Genomic DNA, 14,083 nt, shown 5'->3' on the forward strand with positions numbered 1-14,083 from the left:
TTGATGTGCCGTTAAACGAATTCAAAGTGTTTAAAGTCGAAGCTATCATTAAAAAACTCAGTAGATAGAAAGCCCCTCGATACGATGGAATAACTGCTGAGATGATACTGGCTGAAAAATGAAGTGAGCCCCCCCCCCCCCCACGAATACTTACAATATTATTTCATAGAATGTGGCATGAAGGGGCAAAACCTGATGAATGGGAATTAGAGCTGTTGGTGAAAATGACAAAAATAGGAGACCTGACTGATTGCAATAATAAGAGAGGCATTACTCTAATGTCAGTTGTGATGAAAATATATAGTATGCTTATTTTAAAGAGACAAAAGAGAAGGTTTGATGAAAAGCTGGGAGATGAACAAGTGAGATTTAGAAAAGGTAGAAATTGTACTGACCAAATTTTCATTTTGAGACATGTATATCAATGCGTAGAATATAGAAATCTAGTTTTGATGGCATTTGTAGACTATGTAAAAGCCTTTGATAGTGGGCACTGGCCAATTTTGTGGAGAATCTTGCCTTATTATGGAATTCTTCTTAAATATGTAAATTTGATTGTGTCTGTTCATGAGCATTACAAGTGGAAAGTTAATGTTAATGGAGTCCTATCAAATGAATTTCCAGTGAGCAGCAGAGTACTCCAAGGGAATGTGTTGTCACCTATGTTGTTTATCCTTCTCATGGATTTTGTAATGCATAGAACAGTTGGAGATGGTGGGAAATGATTGGACCGGATTGAGAAGAAGAAATTAGTTGATATAAAGTATGCTGATGACGCTCTCCTTGTTAGCAGAGCACCACAGGATTTGCAATGCTTGCTTACCAGAATTGAATAGCACATGAGGTTGGGTTCAAAATTAATAGAAGAAAGACAGAGATAATGAGAACGGAATATGCACTGGAAGATGAAATATCATTGGAAGGAGAAATGATTGAGAAGGTAGAAATACTTTAATATTTAAGAACTATAACCTCAAATACAGGGTCTTTAAACTTGGAGTTTATTGAAAGATTGGAAAAATCAAATCAAACAATGCCTTGGTTAAGTGAAACTTGGAAATAAAATTGCCTGAAATTATATATAAAAATCAGTCTATATATCTCTTTAGTGAGATCAGTGTTACTGCATGGACATGAGTCATGGTATGACAATTAAATTGATTTAGTTGACTTAAGAACAATGCCTTCAGAAGAATATTGGGAGTTAGATAACAGGAGAGGATTAGAAATGATACTATAAGAGAGATTACTTAGTTGACATATGTAGATACGATCATGGTATGGGATAGATGGAAATGCTTTTGGCATGTTCTTCACACTCCTCAAGAGAGATCAGTTCACCAAATATTTAACTGGGCTTCACCAGGTACAAGAAGAGTTGGAAGACCCACGCTCACATGGCTGAGGACTATGAAGCGTGAAGCAGGAGATTATGAATGGAGAAGTATTGGATTAGAAGCTCAAGAGAGAGACGACTGGCGAAATCTAATCAAAGCCCCTTGCGTCTATAGGCGTAGGAGGAGATGATGATGATATACTTTATACATATGATATATATATATATATATATATATATATATATATATATATATATATATATATATATATATACATATATATATATATATGCACACACAATATAAGTATATATATAAATCTATAATATTAAACATAAAAAGTTATTGAACACTTATAATCTAATAATATTTATTTAGAATTATATGAAAAAGTCAAATTAAGAAGGAAGCTGTTTTTGGTATTATCAAAACACTGTACATTACATTACATTCCCCCCAGAGCTTACAAGGATGATGGATGAAGGTTGTGTTTCGGGAAAAATAAGAACTGTTTTCATGTAATTTAAGCTTCGTGAATTTTGGTTATTGATGACATGTTCAAGTTGTAAACCAGGGGCATCTGAATATGGGTAAGCTATATATCCTAATTAATAAGGGAAATTAAAATCTCATTTATATTACAAGACACAAACTCTGACATTTGCAAAATCCTTTGTAATATGGCATAAATATAGTTTTTTTTTTTTTTTTTTTTTTTTTTGCGTTAGGTTAAGCTGCCAAATACTAATATGGACAGAGGGATTAATATGAACTTTTGAATGCAACCGAGAGATGAAAGTCATTGCATTCAAAAACATTTTAGGAATTCCCTTTTATATTGGACGAGAAAATGTGGTCTTATACAAATCCTCAATTGACATGATGAAATCTTGTAGGCATTAATTTGACATAAATTCTTACTTCTATACATGTAGAATTATTTTATTAGCTAGCTATAAGTTGTAGGTAATGAAATACGTAAACAATAAATCTTTAAAAGAATCTTACTTTGGCTCATAAACCTAAGCACAGCATTATTGTATATAGAAAATAGTTAGAATCATAAAAATACATAAAGAAAAACATAGAAAATACTTTATAAATTAATTATTTCAAAATTTCCTATATATTACACTACATATGCAGTAAGTGTTTTTGTGGTGCTGTAAAAAAAATAAGCGTTTCATGCTGAGTATCCCAGAGCCCTTCACCTATTTGAATCAAGCAACTAATAAGTATTATCCTGCATATAACCATAACAGTTATTGGACCTTCCTCCATCAGTGTCATGTATACAATAAGAAATGATACCCCATCAGTAATACTAGAAAAACGAATGAGTATCATGCTTGAAGAATGTGTAGTATTTCCCATGAAATCAGACAGGTATGACTTCAAAATTTTAAAAGATTTTATTGTACAAGCTTATTTAGCTAAAATTACAAAGCATAAGAAAAATATCTGTCTATATGAAGAGGCCCAAAGTCACGTAAAATATCTGATGAGATAAGAATGTCGGACAACTTTTAACCATGAAAAGACAAACCACTGAAGAAACTCTTTGAGTTAAATTGCAACATACTAATTACAATTACTTCTCCAAATAGGTATTGGGATAAAATTTTTGGAAAAGTTTGAACTGCAGTCGAGTTTGCCTTGTGTAGAAAGTTCCTTCTCTTAGGCTTCTTCACTTATGACTGTTCTCTTATAAGCGTTGAGATGCACATTCTTCTATTACTATGGCCGACACTTCTTGAATTTGCCTGAAATTTTCTTTTATTTGTTCATTTGAAAGAACCTTAGCATTTTTTTCTTTTTTATCTTTTGACCAATGTATGGAAGATTGAAAAAACTTTCAAGTATTTTGAGTAAACATGTTCATCAGGGATGTTTATCCTACCATCTTTCATGGCCAGAGTATATTACCCCAAGAACTGAACCATATTTCAGTATATTCTATTCTTTTTTTTTTTTAATTATTTAACTAGATTTCAACATCATGAATATGCGAATGAGAAAAAAATGACTTCATGGTCAAAACAGCGGCACAATTATCAATTGATAATGTAGATGCTACAGTATCTCTGAGCAGATAATTGACACGGTTATTAATGAGCTCCTGATTGTGGCCTGGTAAGGCAATGGAACATTTCAGCAAAACCTTTGCTGTCATAAAATTCATATATGCAAGAGACAGTTAAAACATGAACCAGCAAATATATACCAACGATATCTGGTTTGAATCTATCGAGTAACCCTTAAATTTTATCTCGTAATGTTTTCAACAGGGTCTAAAGTGGTGGCAAGTAGGTAGTTTCTTTCTTTTTTGGGGGAGGAGGTATATCATATACGTCCTCATCCTTTATGTATTCAAAATAGATCAAGTCTACCTCTTTTAATAAGGTTTTATGTGTTTGAACTTTTATTTTTGAGTTTAAGAAGTATGAAAACAACTGCCTGAGATTTAAAATATGCCAGATCATGGTGGATAATATAACCGGAAAATCTGAGCAAAATAAACTCAACATACAAATAAAAACCTAATGAATATGCCATCCTACTACTAGAGTCAATCAAAATTTAGAGAAATACTTCATATCACAGGTCATCTCACACCTATAACTTGCAAAACAGTGAATCTCACTTTACTGGAACAAACCAAAATCTCTTTTAAAAATGTACATATTTCATTGAAGAATAAACATAACCTTCTACGTTTAATCCTGCTAACTGACTGACATAAGTAATCTTACATTGCTCTGCAAGCCAAAGAATAACTTGCTAGTGAGTGTGACTTCTGAAGGATTTGTTACTTTCACCAACAGACATCAAGGAAGAAAGAGTTTTGATAGAAAATGTTTACTGCAAAAATGGTTCAATATCATGTGTCTATATGATATTTCTACAAAATAGGAAATATGAGGTAATAAGACTTTACTACTGATAATATTTCAAAAACTGCTAACCCCAAGCTAAAGGATTCTACTAGATAGTCGATAAAATACCTCTATCAGCATAGAAAGCATACGATAGTTACTGATGCATTATTAGCGTGCAAAAAGTGCGGTCATGACTGTCATGTGCCTGACAGCTCACTATACCTTTAAACTGATTTTGTAGTTGAACCTTCCTTTTGGGTAGTGTAGTGCTTCCCAGAGAAACAGCCCCTCTACTGCCATGTTCCTGAGGAAGCTTATCATTGTTTGAAATTCCTTCAAATTTTCCTCTCCCATGAGTATCTCCACTGGGTGAAAAATCAGCTCCAAATCTTGTGAGTCCAATTTCCATCCTGTTTTCATTACTGTTATTAACAAAAGTTGAATCTAAAGCACTACTAGCAGCTTGATTGGTGATAGTATTCTGAGATGTGTTTTTATTCACATCTAATGAGAGAGAGTTTGTTGGGCCTCCTAAAACAGTTTCTGAATTTCTGCTGTAAGTAAACTGTCTAAATGTTTGTCTGTGATCATTGTTTTCCATACTACTGTAACCTCTACCACCCCTGTCCTCTTGTGATGAATCCCAATATCCCCTTCCATCAGGTTTCCTTGATGTTGCTTGTTTGTGTTCTGATATCTCAGAATGTATGTCTCTTACCTTATCATAGTTGTCAGAAACTGCATACTCAACACCAGACTGTTTGTGGTTTGTGTGCTCATATTTAACTTTAGATGTTAGGTCAGGTGAAGGAAGGAGAGGGTGGGGGGAGGATCCTGAAAAAAGTCTCCAGGAATTAGATACTGAGGGAGAAAGGGTGGTTAGATCATCAAAACTTGAGAGTGCAGAGCCACTAAGGAAGGAGTTACTACGGTCTTTATCATTCTTATACCCAATCAATTCCGGGTCCCTTGATGTCTCATGCAATTTACTGTGTTCTGTCATGCTATATTTAGAATCACCAGATTTTTTCCCATTTCTCTCTCTACCAACACTACCAAAATTAATGCTTGCTTCAGTAAACAAGCCTCCCTGACTAACAAAATTCTTTGGGTCTGCTGTCAACCAATAACCATGTGGGTATTTATGTCTGTTATCCCAAGCATATCTGTCTTCCCTTTCTTTCATACCTTGCTTGAGTGGTTGGCGATTAGCATTAGATGAGGCAAGGGATGAAGAGTCACCAATATCCCTTGTTATTGATGCTTGAGATGCTAATGAGGAGTGTACATGAGAACCTTGATGTATGCTTGGTTCTTCTTTGCCAGGACCTTGAGAGTTAAAACCTGGTGGTGAACCTGGTACCCAAGTAGCACGGCCAGGTACTCCATGGTCTAGTTCTGAATTTATTTCCCTTATAGGTCCCGGCATTAGGACTGGAAGTGATGTAGTTATTGGAGAAGGCGATGAATTCCTCTCTAAAGAATATTCCTGTTCATTTCTGTTTCTTGGCCAAAATCCAACATTGTGTCTATTTTCATTTTGTGGCTCTGGAATGGGTGTATTCGACTGATGATATCTAGATTCTGGAAATAAATGATGATTGACCCTTCTGTCAAAGTCCCTATTTTGCAATGGATTATCAGGCAAGGGAGGTTGTGGACGCCTCCACTCTGGTGCTGAATAAGGACGTGTAGTTGTAGCTGTGGTGGTGGTGGTAGTTGTCTCTGAAGTAGTGGTGGTAGTTTCAAGAGTTGTGCTTGAACCCCAAAGCCAAGAAATAGTTGTGGTCAGAGCATTAGCAACACGTAATTGTCCATTGCTAACTTGGCGACGACCACGTCTATGAGTATCATCTACAATGGTAAGTACAGCACCTGTGCTCACTTTCTGCTCAGGGGGGACCCAAGGTCCAGCTTCACTTGTTGGTCCTGGAAGATCCCCTCCTGAAAGAATATAGTAATTTCTCCCCTTGCAAACAAACACTATAAACACATACTTTGATGCTAAAATAAAATTATGCATTTCAAGAAACTAAATCCAAGAGATAATACTGTTAGTAATAACATACAGAACACTTAGGGAAAGATTACAATTACTGAAATTACTCTAAAAACTCAGTATTATAACAAATTTGTCTTGATAACTAGCTTGGTTATCATACAAAACCTAATATTAGTAACAGAATACTAAAACAGTATCTTACAAAGTATCAGTTTAAAATACAATACAGATATGTTAACATATTAGTAAGGGAAGTCTTATAATTAGTCTAGCACTGCCAAAGATGATAGCATGGGGCTACAAACTACCACAAAATCAATACATACGTTCATAAATAGCACTCAGATTACTGCAGTCACTAACAGTGTAGAACATAATCTGTGGATTACTGCAATCTGAGTATAGCTGGGCACATATACCATTGGCATCAGGTAAGACCCCCATATAATTTCCAACAATAGGGCACGTAGTGGGTTCTTCTAGAAGGGATTCTGCAATGTATATTGTTATTATATAGCTAATAGACAGTTCAAAGTATACACGTCAGAAATAAATTGCACATATAGTCGATAGGCAGTCCTTAAGGGACACCGAAAGGAGTACTAGATTAGATGAATATTTTGTTAAGTCTCGAAAGTTTTGCTTAAGAGTTTAATTTAAAAATAGGATTTCAAGTCTTGATGAGAAATTGTTATTTCAGCAAGAAATTATATAAACAACAATAATACTTGACTGGTTCTTTTTCATTTACAAAAATTATAAATACTATTGCAAAGGTACAAAATTTTTTTTCTTTGCAAATATTTACTTTAATACATAAAGTACTGTACAATTATGTCACATGGAAATAAAACTACAGTAACCTAGATCATTCACTAACTTCCTTGAGTGGTCCAGGATGTCATGTCACCAAACTTGTCAACTTCACAGAGTAGATCATCAAATGTTTCTCGTGGATAGAGACCTATGTAAAATAAGATTTTTATTTGTACATATGGTATAGCAATTAGTTTATAAAATCATGTTCTTGCCATTTTATTGGCAATCTTCTGAAACAAAAAGTTAACAAAAGAATGAGAACCTGGAGTGAGATTGATGATCAATTTACCCAAAGTCTATTCTAATATAAACTCCGAATATCCTCAGTTTACCTTACCTAAATTTTATGTAATTAGATCTACTTTTTTTAACCAATTAATTTCATCCTTTTCAATATTTAAAGTTAGTGTAACAAGTCTATCTTGAAGTTTCGTCATCCTTTAAACAAGACTCTTCATTACTGAAGGTGATGATGGTGTACCTTAATCAGAATAATACAGCAAGATACCTAAATCTTATATGGCTGACAAAGAGAGCTTGTCTTTATTGATGAAAATCAAAGTAAATTTTATCAATTTGATGTTGGGATAAGTTGTAAATGCTATGGTTTCTAACATAATTTCCATTATCAAATTATCTCCTAAACTTTACCTCTATGATTAATGTATGTTAGATATTTCTATAATATTTGGGCCAAAGGCCAAGCACACTGACTGGGAAGGTCATTCAGGAACATCATAAATCAATTAAGACTATAAAAATTTACAAATTTAATTGAAAGTAATATCTAAAAAGAAGTACAATATATTTGAACAATCCAATATAAAACTCACATACTTTATTTTAAAAGTTATAAAAAATAAAAGATTAAAATATCTTAAAATTCATTAGAAATATAATTTTCCGAAAATACCTAATAAAGACATGAACATCATTCTCTCTTATAATATCAACAATGGATTTACCATCAAAGTGGTATTTTAAATGGTGAACAGCTCAGCAGAATGTCCTCAACCAACAGTAACCTGTTACAATTAAGACAGACTAGTGCACTGTTACCATACAAGAAATACCTGCCCTTAAGGAAGGTATTTCTGATGCTCAATCTTGTTACAACAACAAATTTTAAAAGCGATATGTTTTTCCCTTGCTATACAAACCTGATTCCTTTGAAAAAGGGGTATGCCTTCAGCAGCATTGCAATGGCCATCAAATCATTAACAAGGTAGTTCGTAATACCAGGTGGTACAAGGGGGAAGCCCTGCTGATCCGCCTTTAAAAAAATAGCCACTTTTGTCCTGTCCTTAGTCAGAGGACTGAGAGACGTGGTTGAGGTGGGAAATTTATTCTAAATCGCTCAAGTTTGCATAACTACGAAAAAATAATAAATTTTATAATTTCTTACTTTTTACTACTCATAAATCTTCCATCCCTTGAAATAAGGAGACTCGTGTTTTGGTGGGAAAAGACACCCTTATAACCAAACTTGGGGGTTCTTTTCTTCCTTGGACAGGTTATCCTTACTGGTTCCATACAGGATTGACGAAGAGGATTCCAACAGCTTCCTAACAGCTTATCATAGGGATATAGAAGCTGTTCAATCCTTGGTCAGCACTATCTTGAACCAATTCAATACTTGGACATGAAAAACTTATCTCCCTAAGAGGAAGATGGTGATAGTAGTGTCAAACCAAGCACACCAAGAGAAACATTTGGTACGGCACCAACACCTCCACTTTGCCAAGAGGGTAGAGGAATTGCTTCTTCATAGATACTGTCTCCACATCAGACATTTGATTTACAAACATGTAAGGATTACTACAACTACACCTCCTTTGAGAGGAGAACAAGAAAAGGGTGCAAGAGTCAGTCATTCTATCTCTCCTCAAGACTTATGTCAAAGATGTTACTTTAGATGGGATGCAAACTATGTCCTGTGAGGGAGGCCGGAGAGCAACATCTGTAAAGTACAGATAGGCATAGTTGGTTGAACAGCTACAACTCAACCTTTCGCTCCAAGTATGCTGACAGATAAATCAGATGCCTACTGACAGGGCTTTGGCTTTGAGTTCCTGCTTGAGATGGGGGAAATATGCACTACCCAAAGTTGCATAAAACCCAAGTATTCTCACCAAGATAGAAAAAAAAAATGTCAAGACATTTCCTTCTTGTGTTTTCTGTGGTTAATGAGAAGGCTGCAATACTCTCTAACGAGGTTTCCAGTCCTCCTTAAATAGCTCTACTGTGCTTCGATGTGATATCTGGCATCTTCACATCAACTTACATGGAGGGATAGGGTTGAGAAAGTTTCGAGCTAGTGTTCAAAAGCTACTGGTACTGGGTCTTCAATACACAGTCTGCGAGATGATGAAGGTGACAGATCCCCCATACCTCATAAATTTGACATGATGAGGGGCCTGAAACTCTCCTACTCTCTTGATGATGCAGAGGAAAGAAATTTTCTTGATGGAAAGATTCCTATGACACCCTCCTCAGGTTAGCAGTAGGCACATGCTCCATTGCTCTAAAGACGAGAACTGTTCCAACCCACAACCCATTTCCTATGATAGGCAAGACTGCTCGAAGCTTCCTTTGAGCATAGATTGATCCACAATACTGAGGACCATCTCAAATTATCTTGATGAAGTAGACAAGAGAGATTCTTGAGAGGAAACCTTATTATACACTCCTCAGGTTAGCAGTAGGCATGTGCACCCATGCCCTGAGGATAAGGACCCTCCCAACCTGGGATCTAAGTCCCTTGGTAGACAAGACTGTTCAAAGTTCCCTCCAAGTATGGATTGTTCCCCTGAGTAAGAGGGATCCAAACTCTAACGAGGAGCTTCTTCAGCAGAGGCAGACAAAGAAGTCTATGATTTGCTAAACAGAGCTCTAGCAAGAAAGACACTTTCTCTATGACCATCATCGCAGTCTCTCTCTCTCTCTCTCTCTCTCTCTCTCTCTCTCTCTCTCTCTCTCTCTCTCTCTCTCTCTCTTTCTCTCAGGACATGCTTGCCAGCTAGGAAAATAGAAAAACGCTCAATTTGAGATCACTACAGTGTCCCATGGAAGGGACCAGGAAGCTGGATGAATACATACTCTACCTGGACAGAGAGAGTACTCCATCCTTGGTGAGACTCTTACTTGCTGTTGGTATGGGCCGATTCCTGGGGAAGCGGTCACTGGGTGAGCACTTTCACTCATTTGCCTGGCATATAGTGCTGATGATTGGTGTGTGGAGGGCCACTCACCTGCAACTAGTGCCAACGCAGTAGTTGTCACACTAAGGAATTGGTCATTAGGTGAGCTTTGTTACTCCCTAATGATGGAGGAGAGCTGCTCTGTAAAAGGAAGGATGCTCTTCCTATTCATAACAAGGTCAAGGAAGTTGTGTGAAATGTCTCGCCTTTGCATGGTCTACTGAGTCAGGTTCAGTACTGCCTGGAGAGTCATTTTGCATCCATGTAGAATTCACCACAATAGGCTCCCAGTCATTCCACTAATGAGAACCAATACTCCCTTACAGAGATTGAAAGCAGTTTCCTAAGGGACATGCTATTCTTCCTCTGTCACTACAGAAATTATGAAGGTAGGAACAATGGTAATTTTTACCAGGCCTACAGATCCACCTGCCAGAATACTAAGGTAATGGTTAACAAATGAGATCTGTCACTTCCTCATGAAGAAACTTAACAGGTGAGATCTCGCACTCCCTCATGAAGGAAACAATTAATGAGTGAGATCTGTCACTCCCTCGTGAAGGAGAAGAGCACAGTCTAGAAGTTGTGAGAGGCCTTTGCAACTAATACTTATGCATCTTCCTTGTGATAAGTATCTGAAGAAAAGAATAGTTTGGAGAAGGAAAATTTGGTATAGCCGACAGGAGAGAGAGAGAGAGAGAGAGAGAGAGAGAGAGAGAGAGAGAGAGAGAGAGAGAGAGAGAGAGAGAGAGAGAGAGAGAGAGAGAGAGTAAACTCATTCTTCTTTCCTTGTTAACAGTTTTTCCTTATTGCCTTAATTGGTTCTGCATTTCCTACTGATTAGGAACAAGTGTGATACCTCTAAGTTTACTAATACAAGTACAAAGAAAATTTCCATTTGAACAGCATTCCCAGGTATTTGTCCTCTTCTTGGGCAAGAGATAAGACTCTCGTTCATTATAATCCTCAAATTTTAAAAAGCACAGGAAGTAGTCTCGATCATATCCTAAAAAATACTCCAAACAGGACATTCCAAGTAGCCTAAGCTAGGTAGCAATGTGGACAATCATGTGAACACCCGAGGAATCCAAGAGGCACTTTTGGGATGACACTACAAGTCCCCAGAGTTCCCCAAAGCACACAAATTTCTTTTTTTTGAGGCTGAGTACAGAGCAAAAGTTCCTACTGAACACAGCCTGACATGTATCAGTTCAGATGAAAGGAATACAAAATAATGCTCCAATCCTACGACAACTCGTCAAGAACTGACTGAAGAAGACTGGAGAAGATCATACAAGAACTCCTGTGGAAATATCCAGGATCGTCCCATCTCTGTTCCATGTCCACAGATGGAACTAAAGGTAGGTATGGGATAGATTTGGATGGAAGAGAGAAAGAATGTGCAAGACAAAGCATCCATCAACTGAAAGCAGGGCCTTATCTTTGCATAGTTCCCTTAACATATTATTCCTCCTGATACCCATCCTGGACTGAACCTGGGAGGAACAAGAATGGGTCGAAATGGGTCCAATCCCTTCTGAAGGAAAATGCTCCTAGTGGTCATTGGTGGGGTTTGGAGATTTTTTCTATTTATTAAGATTTAGAGATTTACCAGCCCAATGAGTCTAGCTCGACTCTAACAGAGCTGGCACGACTAAATTCAGGAATAAAAATATTTATATTGTTTTAAAAAAAATTATAGTGAATATATGGGATAAAAGATGAATTAATTATGATGAAAATCTATATATATATATATATATATATATATATATATATATATATATATATATATATATATATATATATATATATATATATATATATATATATATATATATATATATATATATATATATATATATATATATATATATATATATACTGTATATAAACCGTATATATATATATATATATATATATATATATATATATATATATATATATATATAGATATATATATATATATATATATATATATATATATATATATATATATATATATATATATATATAGTATAAAACGAAAAAACCACATGTTTACTAGTTTTAACTATACATTTGTAGAAAATATACAAATCTAAATAAAAATGAGTATACACATATGCAATTTAATGGTTATATTAAATCTATGAGTACTTAATTCAATATGAAAGTAAAATTTAATGCCGTTAAACTTAAAAATTTTAATGAAGTTTTATTATTATTATTATTATTATTATTATTATTATTATTATTATTATTATTATTATTATTATTATTATTATTATTATTATTATTACTTGCTAAGCTACAACCCTAGTCGGAAAAGCTGGATGCTATAATCCCAGGGGCCCCAACAGGGAAAATAACCCAGTGAGGAAAGGGAATAAGGAAAAATAAAATATTTTAAGAACAATAACATTACAATAAATATTTCCTATATAAACTATAAAAACTTATAACAAAAGAAGAGGAAGAGAAACTAGATAGAATAGTGTGCCCGAATGCACCCTCAAGCAAGAGAACTCTAACCCAAGACAGTGGAAGACCATGGTACACAGGCTATAGCACTACCCAAAACTAAAGAACAATGGTTTGATTTTGGAGTGTTCTCCTAGACGAGCTGCTTATCATAGCTAAAGAGTCTCTTCTACCCTTACCAAGACGAAAGTAGCCACTGAACAATTACAGTGAAGTAGTTAACCCCTTGGGTGAAGAAGAGTCATTTGGTAATCTCAGTGTTGTCAGGTGTATGAGGACTGAAGAGAATCTGTAAAGAATAGGCCAGACTATTCGGTATATGTGTAGGCAAAGGAAAAGTGAACCGTAACCAGAGAGAAGGATCCTATGTTCTGCTGTCTGGCCAATCAAAGGACCCCATAACTCTCTAGTGGTAGTATCTCAACGGGTGGCTGGTGCCTTGGCCAACATACTACTTGTAACACTTCAGTGCTATACTTCATGACGTTTTCAGAAAAGATATTATGTAGGTAACTAATGTAACTAATGTAAATACCGCTTGCAAAATAAAAATATTGCCAAAAGTGAAAGTAGCTAGATATAAATACTCTATGTCTATTTACATGCACAAATCCACCATATCTAGTTCTCACAGCAGTTACTGTAGAGCCTGGCTGGTCAATTTTCACTGGTAGCTGATAAAGTGATTACTTTAGTGTTATTATCGCTATTATTTGGAGCTGTCTTGTTGTTAATCACTGTTTTAACCTTGTTATAGTTCTGGAGCATAACCGATAATGAATGTTCAAGTTTCTGTTCAACTCTATGGATGTTATCCAGGGATCTGGTACTGAATGACTGTGTCCGGTGGTCTAGTAAGTCACGGAATAATGCCTCCCGATAATTGCCATGCAGTTTATCTGTCATATATGTGGGAGCATGTGACTGCATTATTTGTTTCGTGTTGTGTCAGGAGTATATATCTATCAAAGGTCTGCACCATGTAGCTTCTTGGGTAGTGTGTTTGGCATGGCACTGTTATAGGAACCCATTTTCCTTCGCGGTCTATCTTCATACGAACACTGTCCCCACATATTGAATTAGGTTTCAGATTTGCGGCCATGACGTCAGTAGTGGAAGTATGCATCTTCTGTTCGTAGGTAGTATCTCTTTGGCGCACTAGGGACTCATCTGGCCACATCGGACACAAATTTGTCGTTATCGTCGGCAAAGTGGTACGCAGCTGGCGTCCTATAAACAACGTCACTGGGCCAACACCCTATGCAACGTGGGGGTTTGAGTAGGACAGAAGCAAACTTAATGCAGGATCGTCTTGTTTTAGATGCTTCCTAGAAATGTATGGTTCTGATTCATCATTAGATCTAGCATACATGGGGCTACTGA

At 35.8% G+C, this 14,083-nt stretch overlaps 1 protein-coding gene across 1 annotated transcript in view; it reads right to left on the reverse strand.

The window, feature by feature from the left end:
- The window catches only part of LOC137615268 (uncharacterized), a 341,120-nt gene that overhangs the window by 46,426 nt on the left and 280,611 nt on the right, over nt 1-14,083 (reverse strand). The window contains 3 exon segments of the mRNA XM_068344996.1: nt 5,405-6,160; nt 6,545-6,709; nt 7,099-7,182. Coding sequence (XP_068201097.1) covers nt 5,405-6,160; nt 6,545-6,709; nt 7,099-7,182 — 1,005 coding nt within the window.

This window comes from Palaemon carinicauda, chromosome 21, assembly GCF_036898095.1.
Source record: "Palaemon carinicauda isolate YSFRI2023 chromosome 21, ASM3689809v2, whole genome shotgun sequence".
In the NCBI taxonomy this organism is placed as follows: Eukaryota; Metazoa; Arthropoda; class Malacostraca; order Decapoda; family Palaemonidae; genus Palaemon; species Palaemon carinicauda.